Source organism: Talpa europaea, assembly GCF_964194135.1.
Source record: "Talpa europaea genome assembly, chromosome: 8".
NCBI classification, from domain to species: Eukaryota; Metazoa; Chordata; class Mammalia; order Eulipotyphla; family Talpidae; genus Talpa; species Talpa europaea.
In genome coordinates, this window is record NC_140075.1 from 33,794,449 (window position 1) to 33,817,255 (window position 22,807).

At 44.5% G+C, this 22,807-nt stretch overlaps 1 protein-coding gene across 2 annotated transcripts in view; it reads right to left on the bottom strand.

Annotated features, from left to right (window-relative positions):
* The window catches only part of TP53BP1 (tumor protein p53 binding protein 1), an 83,123-nt gene that overhangs the window by 58,598 nt on the left and 1,718 nt on the right, over positions 1–22,807 (bottom strand). For both annotated transcript variants that reach the window (XM_084241351.1, XM_084241350.1), the window contains exons 4-8: positions 6,222–6,346; positions 4,989–5,147; positions 4,284–4,410; positions 2,167–2,333; positions 775–901 (exon numbers count right to left, since the gene is read on the bottom strand). In XM_084241351.1, the coding sequence (XP_084097477.1) occupies positions 775–901; positions 2,167–2,333; positions 4,284–4,410; positions 4,989–5,147; positions 6,222–6,346 (705 nt within the window). The remainder of the gene's footprint in view (positions 1–774; positions 902–2,166; positions 2,334–4,283; positions 4,411–4,988; positions 5,148–6,221; positions 6,347–22,807) is intronic.

Below are 22,807 nucleotides of genomic sequence, written 5' to 3' on the forward strand. Positions count from 1 at the left end.
AAAATCTATTCCATTTTTTTTTACCTAATATGTAAAGATGATGCATTTTTTTAAGATTTCTGTTTATTGATGCATACAAGAACGGGGGTGAAGGCCGGAGCTGCAGGCGGTGAGAGGATTCACCAGAGACAGAGTGGGGTGCAGAACAGGCAGATCTACTGAAATACACTGCTGAGGGGCGCAGCGGGCAAGACAGGAGAGGTCTGCTGCACCATGTGAGTCAGCTCTCTGGCCAGGGATCGAACTCATGCCACAGTGGCAGGCAGTAGCTTGATAGCACTCGGACTTTAACCCCTGCACCACCAGGGAGGCCCAAGATGATGCATTTTTTTATTAAAACTTTTCAAAAAGCAAACTTCTTTGCCCTACCACAGATAAAGAAACCCAACTTGGATGTGGAGGAGGGAAGAAACCCAAGATTCAACTCTAATATAACCTCTTCTCCGCCTCATGCTATAAATTGGAGAGAACTGCTAATAAAATAGAGGAGCAGAATGGTTGTTCTGGGGTGTTTCAGTCTATGAAACTGGATAATTTCTTCCCAAGTGAAAACTTCGGGTTACTATTCTAAAACTTTCAAATGTAGAAGCAGCTCTACCTGCCTTCAACAGTTCCTCTAAGTTCTCATCCCCTAAATTCTGACACCTACAGTCAGCCTCTTGATTTCAAAAAGAATTCTGGACTAACAGGTAATTTACATTTACCTCTTTCAATCTCAGTTTAAAACCCTTAGGAACATGTTTCCTTGGCACAAACTACCTTAAGGTTACTCACGTGGAAAGACTCTCTTGAACAAGCGACCGCTGACCAGAGAGCTGCAGGAGGTGCAGAGTGGTAGCCGGTGTAGAAGCCAGAGAACACACACCTTCTTCCCTCAAAGGAGTAGAATAACCGTCAGAAGCTATTGAAAAAAAGAAAGATATTCTAGATCCATTTACTTCTTGGACTGACATTACTGAGTTGCCAAAAAAAAACCAAAAAACAAAAAAACCTCAATACTGTGAAAAGACTAATAATCACGTTTCCAACCATGTTCAAGAGAGCAGAAACTGTTTTCTAACTACATGACAATTAATGGAATGCCACACTAACATTAAACACCCCCCTCCCTACTAAATTACAGTTTTAATAAAGAATTGACAAAAAGAATTCCTTAGTCCTTTCTGTCATGATCAAAGCTTGTAGAGGAAAAGTCAGAATCCTTATACCTCTGCTTGGCTGCTCTTCTTTCTTGTGAAGCTTCTATTATAAAACAGCAAGCGAGCCTTTTATTCCAAGGTCTACCTAAGGTGAAGTAAAGCTCATGCCATGATGCAGATGGGAGAAGTCAAAACAATGCGCATGACACCTGATAATACGAATGCAGCAATTTTCAAGATTAGAACTTGGACCCTCTCAAAAGGAGACAGAAAATGCTAATGCTTTAGTAAGCAGCCATTACTGATTTATACTATGAAAAGTCTCCTGTTGGTCCCATCTCCTTAGCAATAGATGGAGTAGCAGCTGTTTTAATCCTAAACAGAAAAGAATTTCTCAAATGACCTTATAGCTTTACTGAGAGACCGAAAAAGGTTTCTTGGTGACTATCTCAATGTACTGCACTGCAACCTATATTCACAGCACAATAAAAGGAATATAACCTTTTTTCCCCTCCTTACAATCAACACATTGTATTACAGATTATTACTGAAGCTTTTGGGTTCTGAGGGGGGGACTGATGGCGGCTAACAAAATGAAAACAAGCAACTTTCTAGTCTAAATTTTATGTACTTTCTGCTAGGCCATAACTTCCTATTTGTGGTAGATGAATAAACTGATGAGAAAGTAAATGCTACCCAAGTGATTATGAAAAACACTGAATTACTGTATCTAATATCTGAAGACTTATGATAGAAATAGCTACTATCTATAGTGTTAAATTTATTCTGTCATTAGCTAATATTCCACAATTCTCCATTTCCAAAAGAGAAAAAATGATGTTAAAATGTTAAGAAGTAATCATTCCTACGAGGCCCTTCTCTCTAATCAGCTAGAAATATATTTTTCTTCTAAATCACCATCAACTCTACACACCTATAAAGTGCCTTCTAACTTAAACCATAATCTAGAAATAAAATTTTAGATCTTTGGAGGACAGGGGCTGTAGCAATTAACTGCTCTTTGTACCTGTTTTATTGCTCTGGTCAAACAAATCTTCCTGAGTTGATAAAACCTCAGGCTCTGGTGACTTCTGAATCTCCATTCCACTTTCCACAAGTTCTGGAGCAGGTATTTGTTCTTTTGTTTCCACAGCAGCAAGAGATACTTTGGGACTAGAAGGCAGGTCCTCTGATCTAGGAAATTCATATCACCAGGAGAATAAAACTGCTAAGTTCAAATGCTTTCAGCTTTAAACTAAAGAGCTTTACCTGTTTTATATTTTTCTTTAATAATTTCAAAAATGCCAGTAGTTCTAATCTACATTACTACTGAAAATGAAATAACCTACTCTAAATAATAATACAAAGCCCAGGGCCCGTTTCAAAGCCTGTTTTCAGTCTCTCACATAGTAATCTCTCTTTTTCAACTCTGCTTCCTGCTGTGCTGCATTTCCAATGAGTGTTTAAGGATTTCTGTTACATATATATTATCTAAATGTGCATGAAGGATTCTGACCCAGACCACAATGTCAGTTATCCTCTGCGCTAATACCACACATTAGCTTCTGCTCGCCTTTTCCATTTCATCTATCCACCCTAGGGCCCAAATCAAGGCACCAATACTAGTCATGTGAACACATCCATCGGTGGCCCCTTTCCAGACTCTTAGGTGCTCTACTCTACCCCTCCCCAGAGTAAATAAAAGAGCAAAATTAGCTAGAATGCAATTTCTGAAAGAAAAGCCTAAAAAGTCAGCCTGTTTTTCACTAGAGACTTCTCTTGATAGTCAACTCTGCTCACTCCCCAGTTTCTACTGAAATAAGTACAACAAAAACAATACTGAATGTTTATTCATTCCCCCTCCCCAAATTGTAAGAATTCCACATTTCCTCTGCCACAACTAAATTTGAGGTGCTGACAAGTGATCCTGTTTTGCATACAACAATCACCACAGGCCAAGTAGAGGTATCTGCGCAATTTCTACCAGGTTTGGAACCTAAAGAACTTGGAAAAAGACTGCATCCCTGCATAAAATACCAGATTCAGGATACCTAAGGACCCAGAACAATCTGTGTGCCCAAGTAACGAAACAGTGGAATTTTAAATATACTATTGGGTCTCCCTGATGGCGCAAGGGGTTGTAACTTCACAATCACAGAACTGTGAAGACAGCTACCCACAGCCACTGCAGCATGAGGTCGATCCCCAGCCAGGGAGCTACCTACATGGCGCAGACCTCTCCTGCCTCATCTGCTGCTCCTCACAGCAGAGTATTTCAGTCAATCCTCCTGTTCCGTTCCCCACTGTCTCTGGTGAATCCTCTCACCCTCCCACACCTCTGGCCTGTACCCAAGTTTTTATATGCATAAATAAATCTTTAAAGAATAATAATCTACGGCCTCCCCTGGTGGCGCAGCGGTTGAGCACTGGGCTACAAGGCTGCCCGCAGCCTCTGCAGCGCTGGTTCGTTCCCTGGCCGCCAGCGAGGGTCCCACAAAAAAAAAAAAAAATAGTATTTACATGTCTCTTCTGAATATTAGAGGAGCTAGGAAGACCTCCCACAGAAAGAAACTCTGCAGACAAAGATCAGACAGGTGTGGCAACCAAAAAGTAAGGAGTCATGCTTATTACAGCAGCAATAAAATGGCTTCCTAATAATCCTACAGATGAGGACACAGGGCCTCCCCGGTGGCACAGGGATTAAGTCTCAGAGGTATCACTGCAATGGCCTGAGTCTGATCCCTAGCCAGGGAGCTAGCCCACATATGGCACAGCGGACATCTCCCATTTCACCCACCGCTTCCCTCAGCAGTGTATTTCAATAAATCCACTTGCTGTACTCCCCACTCTGTCTCTAGTGAATCCTCTCTCCGCCCCCCTGACAGACCGCTGGCCTATACCCTAGATCGTCTACACAAAAATAGGTAAAAGCATTTGTTGGGACAAAAAAAAAAAACAAAAAAAGATGAGGACACAATGAGTATTCACAAATAGTGTTTCTATTAGACCGGAAATATGCCCAGTATAAGGGGGGGAAAAAAAAAAAATCAATAATTTCTAAAAACATTTCCACCTGGCAAAGTGAAATTGGTATAACCTTATAGCACAAATTCATAAATACATTCCAGAAAGAATCTGGCTTACCGTGCAGGCAGGGGGCTTTTCTCCTCTACTGTATTTACATCCTTACTGGGTTGTGCTGCCACAGGGACATCTTTGTTGGGTGGTTTTGCCACTGGGATAGCTTCATTGGACTGTTCGTGTTTAATTGCTTGAAATTTTAAAAGAAACAGGAAAGAGGTATTTAAATAGAAATAACTTTAATACAGGGCCTCCCTGGTGGTGCAAGGGGTTAAGACACAACCTGAAGCTATCCGCAGCCACTGCCGCACGAGTTTGATCCCTGGCCAGCCAAGGAGCAACCCACATGGCGCAGCAGGCCTCTCCTGACCCTCCCGCTGCTCCCCTCAGCAGTGTACTTCAGTCAATCCGGCTGTTCTGTTCCCCACTCTGTCTCTGGTGAATCCTCTCACTCACCCTCCTCTCTGGCCTATACCCCAGTTTTCATATGCATAAATAAATAAATCTTTAAAAAAAAGAACTTTAATACAAAGAAGTCCAATTTGAAAATTTATACAGGCATCACTCCAAAAAGGAATATAACCACTTAAAAAAGTTCAACTTGCAAGCCATTAACTGGCTACTTACCAGATAGCTGTGCAACCTTTCTATATCAGCTAACGTTATATTAACTTATAAGGTTATAAAATAAATTGAAAAATAACTAGCTCTGATATGGGAGAAAAATGCTTTTAAACAACCCCAAATGCCACAAAACATGTTTCATACCAATATTAGCATCCACATCAGATAGTCTGGTATAACCAGAGTTTGTGGTTACTGACTGTAGACGCTCTTTGTTCACTTCATATGGCACAGCATGTTCTTCAATATCCTGGCTCTGGGAAAGCTCCAGAACTCCAAAGCCCAACTGTGATGAGGCAGGATCTAGGAACAAACTCTCAAGAAATTAGATGTGTTATCCCACATTATACACTGTACAAGCAACTGTCCTTAGCAAAAAAGGGTCATGTTCAGTCCTTCACTTCAAAATATTTCCTGCCCCTCAAAATTTTTCAAAATACAATCAAGAATAAAAGAACTGAGGGCCTCCCTGGTGGCACAGAGGTTAAAGTCTCAGCACTATCAAGCTATCCCTGGCCAGAGAGCTGACCCACATGGCACAGCAGACATCTCCTGTCTCACCTGCTGCTCCCCTCAGCAGTGTATTTCAGTAGATCTGCCTTTTCTGCTCCCCACTCTGTCTCTAGTGAATCCTCTCACTGTCCATCTCCCCCCGCCCCCGCACCTCTGGCTGTATCCCAGTTCTTGTATGAATAAATAAATTTAAAAAAAAAAGTGTAATGGGGCCTCCCTGGTGGTGCAAGGGGTTAAGACACAACTTGGGAGGCTTTCCGCAGCCGCTGCAGCACCAGTTCAATCCCCGGCCAGGGAGCAACCCACATGGCACAGCAGACCTCTCCTGACTCGCCCGTTGCTCCCCGCAGCAGTGTATTTCAGTCATCTGCCTTTCTGTTCCCCACTCTATCTCTGGTGAATCCTCTCACCCCATGCACCTCTGGCCTGTACCCCAGCTCTTGTATGCATAAATAAATAAATCTTTAAAAAAAAAGTGTAATGAAGGAAAACACTTTCATACTATTAAAATCTTACAAGCATCGAATATTAATGAACTATGTCTACTTTCTGAAGATATAAACAGCAGCAATTCAGACTACTTCCAACCACAAAATATATATGCCCAAAATATTTTAAACACAAATGAACATGAAAGGAATGTAAGTCAATATGTAGAAAAGGGACTATCCAATTATCTACAGGTTCCTGAACACCAAATTAGGTATAATAGCTTAAGACCACTAGCAAATTTCTTAATGAATACTCTCAATTTCATCATAAGAAGTCTATGATCTAATAAAAAGGAAACATTTAAGTATCTGCATGCTCCTAGTGAAGAGACTGTTAACACAATCTACTATACTGAAAAAGGCATAAGACTACCTTCAGCACCAAGGGAATGTGTGGTATCATCTGGAATATCTTCTTCCTTTTCCTCTCTTTCTTCTATGTCTTCTTCCTTCTCTTCCCCAGCAGAAGGAACAGGTTGCACTGACATTCCCAGAACACTGTACAATAGAAAGACATCATGTATTTCCAGACAAATTGGATATTTCCTTTGATTTTATGGTTACTCCCCACATACAATCGCATCTTCAGCAAATTTGAGAGAGGTGACCCACATGGCGCAGCAGACCTCTCCTGTCGCTCCCACGGTTCCCCTCAGCAGTGTATTTCGGTCGTTTGCCTGTTCTGCTCCTTTGGTGAATCTTATCACCCTTCCGCGCCTCTGGCCTGTACCCCAGCTCTTGTATAAAAATAAACAAATTTTTTAAATAAATTAATTAGATTTAAAAATAAAAATAAAAACACACCCAGTAATCCCAGTAATTTTAACTGTAAGAATTTGAAATGTGGGGAGATCCTTGTAAAAACATCTCAAAATTTACTGTTACTAAAAAACAACCTATAAGCCTGGTCTTAGGTTACTGATTAAGTAATTCCTTAAAATGGAATATTATGCAGTCATTAAAAATGTTTTAAATAACCAAGGCTAGTGCATAAACTTGGAATTGATCCTGGATTAAAAAAAGTCTCCTCTTCACAGGGAAATATGAACTTTATTATTAATATTATGTAATTAATATTTTCCAGGTGTGATAAATGGTATTATGATTACATAGAATTTTTAGGGAATGAAGGATAAGGTATTTAAAGCAAACTATAATGTCTGCAACTTACCTTCAACATGGTCCAGAAGTTAAAAAAAACATAAAACACACACACAACAAATACATACTATTCTTTCATCTCAAACTTTTAAAATAAAAAACTCGAAGAAAATGTCATTAAGGGAGTTTGATCATCATGGAAAAAATGCTCATGTTGTTCAGGGAAAAAGCTAGCAAACACAAACTTTTTTTTTTAAAAAAGATTTATTTTTTATACAAAAACTGGGGTAAAGGCCAGATGCGCGGGAGGGTGAGAGGATTCACCAGAGACAGAGCGGGGAGCAGGACAGGCAGACTGACGAAGTAACACTGCTGAGGGGAGCAGCAGGCGCGACAGGAGAGGTCTGCTGCACCATGTGGGACCCTCGCTGGCCAGCCGGGATAAAACCGGCGCTGCAGAAGCTATGGACAGCTTCACAGCACAGCGCTCAACTGCCAGCGCCACCAGGGGAAGCCCAAATACATAAAGTTTTACTTTCCACATGTCAACTATGTAAATCAAATGTAAAAAATAAAGAGCGGGGGAATATGTCAAAATGCTTATAGCAATTAGCCTCTGGTGGCAGAATTATAGATGACATTTTTTGCTTCCTTTTGTAATTTACTATACATTTAATATTTTCACACACAGAGCATAAAGCATAATTTAAATTAGCATAAAAGGGGTGAAAACATTAATTTGCAAAGATAGGGACCATGACCCAAAGAAAAGTAAAAGGACTAAGTACATATTTTCACAAAAATAAAATAGGATATACCTATACAACGAGAGAAATATAGGGAAATAGGGAAACAAAGTACAAAAGCAAATACGACAAAAAGTAATAAAATAGCACAAACCACACACTTTGGCACTTCCTTAGTCTCTTTTGGTAGTTTTCCTTCATGTCCCTATCCTCTCAATGCCGACAGACTCAGTGAGATCTTAAAGAACCTGTTCACCAGCTACACTCACATCCAGAATCTTTTTGAATATCATCCATATGGCCTACTACTTCGCAATTTAATTCAAATTCCCTTGAGTTGCAGACTTAGTTAACTGCCTTCAACTAGCTATTGAAAAGGCAGCTTAACTTTAACACATCTAAACTTTCCTTCCCCTTCAGTCTTCTCTATCTCAGTTAACAGAACATTTCATTCTTCTAGGGTTCAGACCAGAAATGTGGAATCATTGTTACGTCCTTTTCTCTCACACTCCACATCCATTCAAACTCTGAATTCTATTTTCAAAAACTCCAGAATCTTACCAGTCCTTACCCACTTCTACTCTAGTCCAGCCACTGTCATATTTTGCCTCAATTATTTCGAGAGTCTTCTAGTCAGTCTTCCTGACTCTGCCTGTGCTTCCAGTCTATTCATTAATTAAAATTTCTTTTATTTTTCCAAGCTTTATCGAAGTATAACCTACAAATATTGTATACCCTCCTGTCTACTCTTGATTCAGCAATCACAATGATCCTATTAAAACCTAAGTCAGTATTTGATTTTTTTTGTTTCAATAATAAAAGGAATGGTTTTCTTGATTCCTTCTTCAGATTTATTGTATTAAAAAAACTAGCAACAACAAATGTTGGTGAGGATGTAGAGAGAAAGGAACTCTCCTGCACTGCAAACTGGTAGGAGTGCAAACTGGTCCAACCACTATGGAGAGCTGTGTGGAGATTTCTGGACCTACTAAACATAGAGCTTCCATATGAGCCAGTAATTCCACTCCTAGGTATTTACCCAAAGGCCACAGAAACATCAATTCCAAAGAGCACCTGTACCCCTACGTTTACAGCAGTACTATTTACAATAGCTAAGCTTTGGAAACAACCCAAATGCCCAAAAATAGATGACTGGATCAAGAAGATGTGGTCCATTTACATCATGGAGTATTACTCAGCATTCAAAAAAGATAAACACATGCAATTTGCAGCAACCTGGATGGAGGTGGAAGGGATCATGCTCAGCAAAACAAGCCAGAAAGAAAACGAAAAATACCGGATGGTCTCACTCATAACAGGAATTTAGAAAACCTAAATAAGGGACCAGGAAAAAGAATAACTATAAAAAAGAAAAAAATCAAAATCAACAAACAGCTATGAACCAGAGACACACTTTGGGGGGTGGGTGGGGAAAGGCGGGATGGGGGTCAAAATCAGGGGGTTGCAATTGTATGGGGAATATAAAAATAAAATAGAAAAGATTCTATGTTTTTCCACAAATATGGCTCATTATGATAAATTAGCAAAAGAAGATATCTTACAAATAATCGCATAAAAATCCAGTGAAAATAAATAAAACCTAAGTCAGGGCCTCCACTGGTGGCGTAGGCAGTTGAGCGCTGCGCTGTGAAGCTGTCCGCAGCCTCTGCAGTGCTGGTTCGATCCCCACCTGCCGCAGAGATGCCCACATGGCGAGCAGACCGCTCCTGTCTCGCCTGCTGCTCCCCTCAGCAGTCTATTTCATCAGTCTGCCTGTTCTGTTCCCCATTGTCTCTGGTGAATCCTCTCACCCTCCCGTGCATCTGGCCTGTATCCCAGTTCTTGTATAAATAAATCTTTAGTAAAAATAAATAAATAAATAAAACCTAAGTCAGGGGCCTCCCTGGTGGTGCAAGGGGTTAAGACACAACCTATGAGGCGATCCTCAGTCACTGCAGCACGAGTTTGATCTCCGGCCAGGAAGATACCCACATGGCGCAGCGAACCTTTCCTGACTCACCAACTGCTCCCCTCAGCAGTGTATTTTAGTAGATCTACCTGTTCTACTTCCCACTCCGTCTCTGGTGAATCTTCTCACCTCCCACACTGCTGGCCTGTACCCCAGTTCTTGTATTCATAAATAAATCTTTTAAAAACAAAAACAAAAAATAACCTGTCAGATCATGTCATTCTTCTGCTCAAAATGATTGAAGACCTTCCTATCTCACAAAGAATACAGCCAAATTCTTCACAGTGATACATGAGGACTTACACGTTGGTCTCCCCTTTCCTTTTGGCTCTTCTCTCTCTCTCTCTCTCTCTCTCTCTCTCTCTCTCTCTCTCTCTCTCTCTCTCTCTCTCTCTCTTCCTCTCAATTACTCTACTGAAGCCACAATAACCTTGCCATTTCTCAAATGCTCCAGGCACACTCATGTCTTGTACTTGCCATTCTTTATGCATGAACTGCATTTATCCCAAGTAATAGCACAGATCCCTTACTCAAGATTTTTAATCAAATATATTGTTCAAGCATTTTCTTTATCACCCTATCTAAATACACAACTCCTTCCTATTCCCTTCTCTGCTTCATTTTTCTCTTTAGCCCTCATCAGTGTCTAACATGCTATACAGTTTACTTATTTATCATGTATTGCTATGTTCCATGCAAAAATGTAAGCAGCATTAAAGTTTAGGAATTTTGGGCCTCCCCGGTGGCGCAGCGGGTTGAGCGCAGCACTGTGAAGCTGTCCACAGCCTCTGCAGCACGATTTCAATTCCTGGCAGGCCAGGGAGAAACCCACATGGCAAGACAGATCTCTCCTGCCTCGCCGGCTGCTCCCCTCAGCGCTGTCTTTGGTCCGTCTTCCTGTTCTGCTCCCCACTCTGTCACTGGTGAATCCTCTCACCTTCCTGCACCTCTGGTCTGTACCCCAGTTCTTATATAAATAAATCTTTAAGGGCCTCCCCGGTGGCTCAGCGGTTGAGAGCTGGGTTGCGAAGTTGCCCGCAGCCTCTGTGGCGCTGGTTCGATCCCCGGCTACTCCCCGGCCACCGGAGGAGGGTCCCACATGGCACGCAGACCTCTCCTGCCGCCCGCTGCTCCCCTCAGCACTGTACTTCGGTCCTTCTGCCTGCTCTGCTCCCCGCTCTGGCTCTGGTGAATTCTCTCACCCTCCCGCGCTTCTGACTGTACCCAGTGCATGTATAAACAAACAAACAAACAAATAAAACATGCCTCTATAAAAAAAATAAAAATTATAAAATAAATCTTTTTAAAAAAAAGTTAAAAAAAAATTTAACAGGGTTCCCTGGTGGCAAAAGGGTTAAGATGCAATCTATGAAGCAATCCGCAACCACTGCAGCACAGAGTTCGATTCCCAGCCAGCCAGGGAGCAACCCACATGGCTTAGCAGACCTCTCCTGACTCACCCGCTGCTCCCCTCAGCAGTGTATTTCAATACATCTGCCTGTTCTGTTCCCCGCTCTGTCTCTGGTGAATCCGCTCATCTCCCACACTTTTTCTGACCTGGCCTGTACCCCAGCTCTTGTATACATAAATAAATAAATCTTTTAAAATAAATTAAAAAGAAAGTTTAGGAATTTTATCTCTCCTGATAACTTTGTATCCCCAAAATTCAACAGTAGTTAACATACAGGAAATAACAGATATTTATATAATGATTAGGTGAATCAGAAGAGATTTGAAATACATCAGATTCTAGGCCAAAAAACATGCTGATGTTTAAATTTTCTTCACTTTCTAAAGCTAGTAGAAAAAGAAAAGAAAGCATCACATATATTATTTAGAAGTACAGAAGCAGCCAATGAAAGAACTAAATTATCATCAAAAATGAGAAGAGTATTGATACAAGTTAAATGTTCATCTTTTATTATGGAACTCAACTGTCTTAATGTGATAAAATAAAAAATGGTAGTATAATTGAATTACTTAGTTTTACAACAGTATTAACAGTTAGAGGAAGGGACCTACCTGATGGTGCAAAGGGTTAAGTCTCAGCACAATGAAGCTATCAGCAGCCACTGCAGCATGAGTTCAATCCTAGGACAGGGAGCTACACACATGGAGCAGCAGACCTCTCCTGTCTCACCTGCTGCTCCCCTCAGCAGTGTATTTCAGCAGATCTGCCTGTTCTGCTCCCCACTCTGTCTCACATTAATTTTCTCACACGGCACCACCCCATCGCACTTCTGGCCAGCTCTTGTAAGCATAAATAAAATAAATCTTTAATAAAAAAAGTTTGAGGGGCCTCCCCGGTGGCACAGCGGTTGAGCGCTGGGTTGCGAAGCTGCCCGCGGCCTCTGCAGCGCCGGTTCGATCCCCGGCTGCTCCCCGGCCAGCGGAGGAGGGTCCCACATGGCGCGCAGACCTCTCCTGCCGCCCGCTGCTCCCCTCAGCAGTGTACTTCGGTCCTTCTGCCTACTCTGCTCCCTGCTCTGGCTCTGGTGAATTCTCTCACCCTCCTGCGCTTCTGACTGTACCCAGTGCTTGTATAAATAAATAAATAAATAAATAAATCTTAAAAAAAAAAAAACGTTTGAGGGAGATAAACTCACAAAGTAGAAACACAGAGTTGGCTCTGTGAGAAGGGACCAAGAATGTGAAAAGACTTTCATTATAAACTATTTTTAAAATAAACTATGTATTTGTATAAACCTGTTAAAAATATTTAACAAATCTTATCAAAATTAAAAACCAGCTCTGTAAAATTCTGAAGATGAAAAGACAAGCTACTGAGTAGGGAAAAATATTAGCAAACCACATATCCTACAAAGGACTAATATCTAGATTATATAAAGAAGTCTCAAAACACAAAAAACAATTAGAAAATGGACAAGACGTGAAACAGACATTTCCTTGAAGAGGATATATAGATAAAAAAGAAGCCCATTAAAAGATGTCCAGCATCCTTAGGGAAATACAAATTAAAATCATAATAGAGATATCACTACACACTTACCAGGATGTCTAAAATTAAAAACAGTGACACCACCAAATACTGGTGAAAATAGAAATTGGATCTCTTGTATAGAGCTGGAGGGACTGTAAAATGATACAGCCACTCAAAAATAAAGTTTTGCAATTTCATAAAATCCTAAACACGCAACTACCATGTGACCTAGCACATGGACCTACATGGACCTACCATGTCCACTTTGACCATTTATGCTAGAAATAAGGAAACTTATGTTCACACAAAAACCTGCGACACAAATATTCATAGCAACTTATTTATAATAGTCAAAAACAAGAATCAACCCAGATTTCTTTGACGTGTAAACAGTTAAACTATGTTACATTCATACCATGAAATGCTATTCAGCAATAAAAAGGGACAAATTATTGGTACATGCAACAACTCAGACCTCCTGAGAGTTATGCTGATTGAAAAAAGTCAATCTCAGGCCTCCCCTGGTGGCGCAGCAGTTGAGCGCTGAGTTGAGAGGCTGCCAGCAGCCTCTGCAGCGCCGGTTCAATCTACGGCCACCGGCGAGGGTCCCACAAAAAAAAAAAAAAAGAAAAGAAATAAGTCAATCTCAGTCCATTTTCTAATTGTTTTTTGTGTTTTGAGACTTCTTTATATAATCTAGATATTAGTCCTTTGTAGAATATATGGTTTGCTTATATTGTTTCCTACTCAGTAGCTTGTCTTTTCATACATATTGTATAAGCCCATTTATATATTTTGAAATGACAAAATTTTGTGAATGAAATGAAGGAGAGTTCTAATCAGTGGTGGCCATGGGTTCAGGTGCTGGAGAGGGAGGCAAGTATAGTTATAAAATGGCAACACTAGGAATCCTTGTGGAGCTGGAACTGTTCACTACCTTGTCTTGACTACAGTGGTAGTGTAATAGTGGATACAAACCCAACAGATGATTCAACTTTATAAAGGCACACCCAAAACTGAGAAAGTCTAAGTTCAGTAGATTTTATCAACATGAACACCTGCTAGTGACAATATACTACATAGTATTAATTTTGCAAAATGTTATCATTGGGGGGGGGGGCCCTCCCTGGTGGCACATGGGGTTAAGACACAGCACTATGAAGCCATCCACAGCCACTATAGCTTGAGTTCGATCCCTGGCCAGGGAGCTACCCACACGGCACAGCAGACTTCTCCTGCCTTGCCCGTTTTTCCCCTCAGCAGCATATTTCAGTCAGTCTGCCTGTTCTGTTCCCCACTGTCTCTGGTGAATCCTCTCACCCCCCACACCTCTGGCCTGTACCCCAGTTCTTGTATGCATAAATAAATCTTTAATTAAAAAAAGTTACCATTGGGGAGAACTGGCAATTGTATAAAGGATCCCTGTTTCAGTCTTTTTTTTTTTATAGAGGCATTTTTATTTATTTATTTGTTTGTTTGTTTGTTTGTTTTGTTTATACATGCACTGGGTACAGTCAGAAGCACGGGAGGGTGAGAGAATTCACCAGAGCTAGAGCGGGGAGCAGAGCAGGCAGAAGGACCAAAGTACACTGCTGAGGGGAGCAGCGGGTGGCAGGAGAGGTCTGCAGGCCATGTGGGACCCTCCTCCAGTGGCCAGAGAGCAGCCGGGGATCGAATGGCGATCGAATGGCGCTGCAGAGGCTGCGGGCAGCTTCGCAACCCAGCGCTCAACTGCTGCACCACCGGGGAGGCCCCCTGTTTCATTCTTAAAACTGTATGTAACACTACAATCATCTTTAATTTTTTAAAACGTTTATTAGGGAAATAAAATATCTGTATTTCTCCAGAAGTATAATTAGATGGCCCATGTTCAGGATCATCAGCTTACATCATAGAAACTAGACAAGGAAATTTTTTTTTTAATTTTATGACAAAAACTCACAAGCAGTTTTTATCAAAATATCTGCAATAATGAATTAAGATACCATAAAGAGATCAATTTTCACATGTTCTGAGGAGCTTTCATTGTTTTAGAACTGTTAGGGGAAAAAGGATGTCCCAAAGCAAATTCCATATAGGCTTTGTGGACTCCACCCCCACCCCAGGTCAAAGCCAAAGACACCGGGAACTCCAAATCCCATCACCACCAAAGGGAAGGTGGCTGGGACCTGAGGGTGGGGTTAAGCAGCCAGGTGGATACAAAAGGCAGACACGTGGGCTTTGGGGCTCTCCATTTTTGGGCTCTTGGCCAGCAGCAGCGTCCTGCCAGCTCTGAGAGTGACTGGGTTTCCAGGTCGTCGGATCGGGTAGGACGCATTAAAGACTTTATTTCCCTATTTTCTCCCTGGGTTGTACATTTTCCTTATTTCCTTTTCTCTTGTAAATAAACCTTTTATTAACCCTTTGGCGTGTGTCTGTAGTAGAGTATTCATAAGTCCCTTTAAAGCGCGCGGGTGAGGACCCACAGCCAGGAACCCGTTTAATATCGGGGTTGCTCTATAACAGAACCAATCCCAAATTCTTTGTATTTCACAGTCTCTGCACATGTAGTTCCTGAAAGGTCCATGCAGGAAGCCAGAATGCAGGAGCCAACCAGGAAGCCCACCTGGGGGGCAGGAACGCAGATACCTGCCTGGAGGATTCAGGCAATGAGCCTCCCCCCTCCCCCTACAAGTCTAGTCTCAGACAAAGAACCTCTACCTGCCCTACAAACTTTTCCCGCTGTAGGAGCCCAACTTCCCACCTGACCCCTCCTCACCCTATAAAACCCTGCTTCCCCCTAACAACGTGCGCGACTCCACTGACCCCCCCGCCTTGGGTCTGTGAGGTCCGCCCAGGGCACAATAAACTTTCCCTCCCTTTGAGAAATTTAGCCTGGCTCTCCTTTTCTTTACCACGCCGAACCTTTCATCTTGGTGCCGCAAACCCGGGAAGGCCGTGTCCCCTGTCGCCCGGGCCGCCTTCTCGTCCCTGAGACCTCTCCTCTCCATTGCAGACATCTCACACCCACCACCGGCCTTAATCCTTGGGGTAAGTCACTGCCTGACCCTCCTTCCTGGGAGGCCCTCGCCTCTGGCTATTCGGCTCCTCTCCTGACCCCCGTACCTTGGTTGGCTGTTCCGTAAACCGTGGGCCCACGTCAGCCAACTCCCGTACACCTAGACCCTGGATCTGGGGACGCCCTTCCAGACTAGGTGCCCGAATCCTAGGCGCAACCGAGCGGTGGAGACGTCCCCCTCGCTTGTCAGCCTCTGTTCCGAAGGCCAGGACCGAATCGGGGGACGCTGCGTCCTGACTCTGTGCCCCCGTTAGTTGGGAAAGGAGCCGACTTAGTCATGGGGTCTGCAAATTCCAAGCCAAATTCCGGCCACTCCACTGGGATGCCTTCTCTCAAACCTCGGTCTGTTGGGACTAAGGCCACATAAAGCCCTAAGCGTCTCGTCTAACGCCCTAACCGTCTCGCCTTTTACTGCAACACTGCATGGCCTCAGTATCAATTGGACAATGGCTCCCACTGGCCCAAACATGGCACTTTTGACTTCTCGGTCCTTACAGACCTAAACAATTCTGTCACCGCAATGGAACATGGTCAGAGATCCTTAGGGCCAGGCTGTCTTTCTCGTGCGCTCCGCCCCTTCCCTCCCTCCTGAAAACCTGCCGTACTGTCTAAGTCTCGTACTGTCTAAGTCTGGAGACTCCTCTCTTCTCTTCGCCCTCTCCGGACCTCTCTTCAAAATTCTCTAATCCTCTAAATTCTCAGTCTTCACCTCCTCCAGCTCCCCAATCCAGCCCCTCCCCCACTTTCTTTTCACCTCCTAGCTGCCATACCCTCTCCCTGCTGATCCTCTTCTCCCTCCCCGCAGGGAAGTGGGTGGGATTAAAGGAGAGGCAAAGTTAGAGTCCATGTTCCTTTCTCTGTCTGATCTCTCCCAACTTGAAAAGCGTCTTGGCTCTTTCACAAACTATTCCACTACCTACACCTAAATTTCATTATCGTAGCCAAGCCTATGACCATACATGTAATTACATGTTATCTTCTCTTCCACCCTGACCTCTGACCTGTCCCCTAGCTGGTCTCCAACCGGCAGCGCCTAAACCTATAAACTTTCATAAGTTCTGAAAAATTACCCAGTCTTCCTCAAAAAACCCTCCTGACTTCCAAAGGCTGAGGATGGTCCTCAAACCCCTATCCAGGATCTGCTGAAAATGGCCTTTAAAGTATTTAACAACCGGGAGGAACAGGACAGGGCAGAGAGGGAACTCCGCAGTCGCCAGAAGGCTGAGCTTCAAGCTCAGGCCCTAGTAGCTGCCTTGAGACCGCAGCGCCTGCTGCCCGACAGAGGACGACCAACCGACCGCCGCCGAAGCCTGCTTCAAATGTGGCCAAGAAGGCCACTGGTCCAGACAATGCCCCAACCCCCGCCCTCCGCCAGGACCATGCCTCATCTGCAACTTCCAGGGTCACTGGAAAAGTGACTGTCCCTCCACGCCTGGCTGTGGTGGGCCAGTCCTTCCAGTCCCTGCAACTCTTGCCACCGGCGGTCTTGGGTTTGGTGGCTGAGGACTGAAGAGGCCCAGACTTATCAACTCCGATAACCTTTGAGGAGCCCAGGGTAACGGTCAAGGTTGCAGGTAAGTCCATCTCCTTTCTGGTTGACACGGGGTCTACCTTCTCTGTCCTCCCCTCCTAATCCAGTCAAGTTTATCCTTCTCAGGCCTCGGTTACGGGTGTTGACGGCCTTCCTTCTCAGCTCAGGACCACTGGTCCGCTCTTTCCTAGTCATGCCTTCTTGCCCCACACCACTCCTGGGTCGCGACCTCCTGACCAAACTCAGGGCTACTCTCTCATGGTTCCAACACCCTAGCGCTGCTCTCATCCTCCCACGACTCCAAACATCTCCTCATCCTTCTCAGGACTTCCCGCTGTCTCCTTCCACTGTCAACCCCATGTTCTGGAATATCTCTATCCTGATTGTTGCCACCCATCGTACCCCAGTCCTCATTTGCCTTAAGAATCCCTCTTTTCCCTCTCGCTCCCAGTTTCCAATTTCCCTCACTCATCGTCAGGGTCTCAAACCCATCAGCCAACGACTCCTGGAAAAAAACTCCTTACTCCTATCAACTCGCCCTGTAATACTCCCATTCTCTCCATTAAAAAGCCTGATGGTTCTTATCCCCTAGTTCAAAACCTTCGCCTTATTAATGAAGTGATGGTGCCTATCCATCCTGTAGTGCCAAACCCCTACACCCTTCTGTCTTATATACCATCTTCTACCCCACACTTCTCTGTGCTTGACCTCAAAAATGCCTTTTTTACCATCCCTCTGGATCCTCAATGTTACTTACTATTCGCTTTTACTTGGGAAAATCAGAACACACACCTCCCAGCAACTGGCCTGGACAGTCCTGCCTTAGGGTTCCTGGGACAGCCCTCATCTGTTTGGTCAGGCATGAGCCAGTGATCTCTCAACATGTCACTCTCCTCCAGTGTGTTGCTGACTCCTCCTCTGCCGTCCTTCTCTGCCACTGTCAGCAACACACTGCACAACTCCTCAGCTTCCTATGCTCCAAAAGATACTGTGTCTCCCCATCCAAAGCCCAACTTTGAGTTCCCACAGCCGTCTATCTGGGTCTTCCACTAACTCCTTCCTCCAAACAGCTGACGGTGGACCACAAACAGGCCATCCGGGACCTTCCCTCCCCTGAATCGGCAAAACAAATCCTTTCTTTCCTAGGTTTGGTTGGATTCTTCCGTCATCGGATCCCTAATTTTGCTTTCCCAGCCAAGCCACTGCACAATGCAGCAAAAGCCTCCCTGAAGGACCTCTCCAATCCCCCAAAGAGCCCGCAGGGTCACACATATCCTTCTTCAGGCACCTGTCCTTACCCTTCCTGATCCAGAAAAGCCTTTGCTCCTGTTCACAGACGAACGTTGGGGCACTGCGGCAGGTGGCCTTTCCCAGCCTCTCGCACCAGCCCTGCATCCTATCCCTTATCTCTCCAAGCAGATGGATCCCACCGTTAGGAGCTGGCAACCCTGCCTTAGAGCCCTGGAGGCGACAGCTCTACTCACCCGAAAATCCCTCAAACTTACTCTAAAAAGACCCACCCAAGTATATTCCCCGCACCGCCTTCAGGACCTCCTGTCTCGCCACTCTCACTCCTTCCTGAAAGGTCCTTGCAGCATGCTGGAATGCAAAAGCCTACCCTGAAGCCCACCTGGGGGGCAGGAATGGGGATACCTGCCTGGAGGACTCAGACAATGAGCCTCCCCCCTCCCACTACGAGTCTCATCTCAGACAAAGAACCTCTACCTGCCCTACAAACTTTTCCTGCCATATGAGCCCAACTACCCACCTGACCTCTCCTCACCCTATAAAACCCTGCTTCCCCCTAACAACGTGCGCAACTCCACTGACCCCCGCCTTGGGTGCAATAAACTTTCCCTCCCTTTGAGAAATGTAGCCTGGCTCTCCTTTTCTTTACCGCACCGAACCTTTCACTTCCCGTTTACATGATTTCCATACACTGTTTATCGAAAACCCTCAGTGAGTCTCACTCAGTCTAATTCTCTCAACCCAGCCACTCTCCTGCCTATTCTGGTCCCCTTTCTGCCGCCCATTTCTGTCCTGAAATCCTGGCATATACGCAAACTCTCCTTTGTCAGATGCCTCCTGTGCTTGTAGACTGGCAGCTCTTGTGAAGATGCACGCAGTCAGCGGAGGGCCACCTAGGCCACTGTTACCATCCATCAGGTAATCGACACAGAAAAACTGCCTGGAAGAACCATTTCCCAAAAGACAAAACTCATAGCACTTAACCAGGGACCTTACCCTCAGCAAACATAAGAAAGTCAACATCTATATAAATTCAAAATATGCCTTATTGCTCACAGTCATGCTGCAATTTGGCAGGAAAGGGGGTTCCTTTCCACCAAGGGGTCCCCCATCATGAACGCTAAACTTATCCTTAAGCTTTTAATAGCCTTGCAGCTTCCAACTGAAGTCGCCATTCTCCACTGAAAGGACACCAACTGACAATTCTTACGTTACCACAGGGAATAACAAGGCGGATGCAAGGGCTTTTGCTCCCACAACTGACTCTGCTGCAGACCCTTCCCCTATTCTCTATCAGTCCCCTCCATCACTCTGACTTAGGAGCCTAATGAGCGCCAATTCCTGAGTCTGCTCTTCTTCCACCCCTCCTTGAGTGCAAAAGTCTGACAAATATGTTCCCGTCGTCAAACCTGTGCTTGCATGTCACCTCAAAGGGGAGTTCGCCTACCCTCTTTTGCAGCTCACCAACTTACTGCGTGGACACCTACCCCGGACAGGATTGACCTTTCCCTACTCAGCCAACTGCTCCGGGAACGCACAGACCGGTACTTCCCCAGTACTGCCTCGGATCTCGACCTCCTCAACCAACCTTCCCTACCACTGCATCCAGGAGACCAAGTCCTGCTCAAATCGCTTCAGCCAAAGCCACTGCAGCCTCGGTGGACCAGCCCACACACGGTTATTCTCACCACGCCTACAGCGGTAACACTTCTGGGACACCCCTCCTGGCACCATCTATCACGGGTCAAACGTGCCCCTGAAGACAAACAGTATGTATGTTATAACCTGGGTCCTACCAGGATGTGCATTTCTTGTCAAAATCTCCCCTAGCTCAGTGTCCTGTGTATGGAAATTCAAAGTTATGGAGACCTTTGTCTCAGGATCCACTGAGACCACCCACTAGGTGGGTACTGCGGAGTGCCCACAGACCAGATGCACAGCACTTATCACTCTCACCCTAACTCTTTCATCGATTAATAACCCTATGAACACCTTGTTTTGTTTCTTTACCATCAAACCTTAGATCACTGCAAAAATACCTATAGAGAATATGGGGGGGTGCCCTTACCAGTCATGCACAGTGCACCTTCCAGACAAAGGCCAAATGTTCTCTCTGGTCTGTCATAATATGGGCTTCAATATAAATCAAGTTAGCTGTGCTATTTCAGATCCTTGGGACCAACATTGGGTACAGGGAGCCCAAGCCGCAGGGTACACTGGCTGGCATTCCTATCCAGTGGCAACACTGTCCATCTCAAGGGAATATGTCCCGACACAAAATGCCACAGTCCAAGTCTCCCAGGACATCCTCCATTCAGAACAAATCCTATAAAATTAGCTAACATCATCAGAAAAGACCGAGACACCCTCAACCTGAATTCATATAATCCAAAACGCTATAACCTTCCTAAATGACTTTTTTGAGACTAACACCTCCTCTTGTTTCCTCTGTGCTTCCCTTCAGAGGCCTCTACTGGTGGCAGTTCCAATTAATCTCAATGGACGCTGCTTGCCAGACTCCCCAACTCTCAGTCCCCCTATGGGACTCCAATCACAGCTACCCTGCTATCAAACGGATGCCCTTGTCAGCTTTCATTCCTGTGCTTCTAACATTTCAGTTACTTCTGTGCTCCGAACAACAGCAAAGGGAAACTTTTTCTGGTGCAATGGCTCTCTCTCTCAGTGTATTAATTCTCCTACTCCAGGCCCACGTATCCAAGTCCTCGTGGTCCCACAGTTAACTCTGTACAGACGGTCTGAGCTAGGTTAGTTATTCTCACCACATCTGACTAAGCGGGCAGCCTTTCTTCCAATCATGGTTGGAATCAGCCTGGCATCATCGATAGCAGCTGCAAGTATGGCAGGTGGGGCCCTGGGACACAGCCTGATTTCTGCCCAGAAATTTCATGAAAAAATAGATGCCTCCTTAGAAAAAAACCTATGTGTCTTTAGCATCATTACAAAGACAGCTCACCTCCCTGGCACAGGTCACTCTCCAAAACCAGCGGGTTCTGGACTTGTTAGCAGCTAATAAAGGGGGTACCTGCCTGTTCCTCAGGGAAGAATGTTATTACTAGTAAAACCAGGGACTCCAACTCTCTGCTTACATGGTTTCAAAATCCTATAGTGTCATGGCTCTTCCCACTCTTGGGGCCAATACTAATGATAACCTTATTTTTTTCTTTTCGCTCCTTGCCTCCTAAAATTCATACAGGTTCGCATTCGGGAAATGTCTCCTACCACCTTTAACCAACTTCTTCTCCACCCATATTCTCGCATCCCTGCAGAAGACCCTCATAACTAGGCCTGAGCCACCCCCTTGGTCTTCGCCCCTTTTCAGCAGGAAGTAGCCAAAGAAAGAACCATCGCCCCTTTTCCTATCAACAAAAGGCTGGTATGAAAGGTCCTTGCAGGAAGCCAGAATGCAGGAGCCAACCAGGAAGCCCACCTGGGGGGCAGGAACGCAGATACCTGCCTGGAGGATTCAGGCAATGAGCCTCCCCCTCCCCCTACAAGTCTCGTCTCAGACAAAGAACCTCTACCTGCCCTACAAACTTTTCCCGCTGTAGGAGCCCAACTACCCACCTGACCTCTCCTCGCCCTATAAAACCCTGCTTCCCCCTAACAACGTGCTCGACTCCACTGATCCCCGCCTTGGGTCTGTGAGGTCCGTGAGGTCCGCCCGGGGTGCAATAAATTTTCTCTCCCTTTGAGAAATTTAGCCTGGCTCTCCTTTCTTTACCGCGCCGAGAACCTTTCAGTTCCCTATCTGGAAAGTTCCACATGCCTGCCACACTTCTCCCCAGCCCTTCAACTACACCTAGCAGATTATTGTTTAGGTCACATTCCTCATTGAAGTTTTCCCCATCCCTCAGATTAGGCTATAAATTCAATTAATATTCCTCCTTTGCAATGATCACATTTATAACTGAATAGCTATTTATGTAATGATTTAGGGTATCTCCTATTAAATTATAAGCTCCATGATGGCAAAACTCCTTTAAAGCACATGCCTCAGAATTGAAGGTAAGCATTCAAGTTTGCTTTTGTTTTGTTTTGTTTTTTTTTAATGAGAAAGAGCAACACATTGAAGTAAAACAAGAAAAGTAGTAGCAAGCTACTTTCTGAAACAGCACTGCCTTATTAGTAAGTACTAGGGACAAGCATACTTCCTGTCCCCACTAGTTCAAACCAGGGTAACAAAAACATAATTAAGCCTGGCATATGTGGCTAAAGAGGTATCATAAACTTGAATGCCTGTTAGAAAGCAAATCAAAGTAACATAAATGAAGGTGCTAGGGTTAAGAAAAATGGCACAGCACTATGATAAAAGAAAACTTTGAGGGGCCTCCCTGGTGGCGCAAG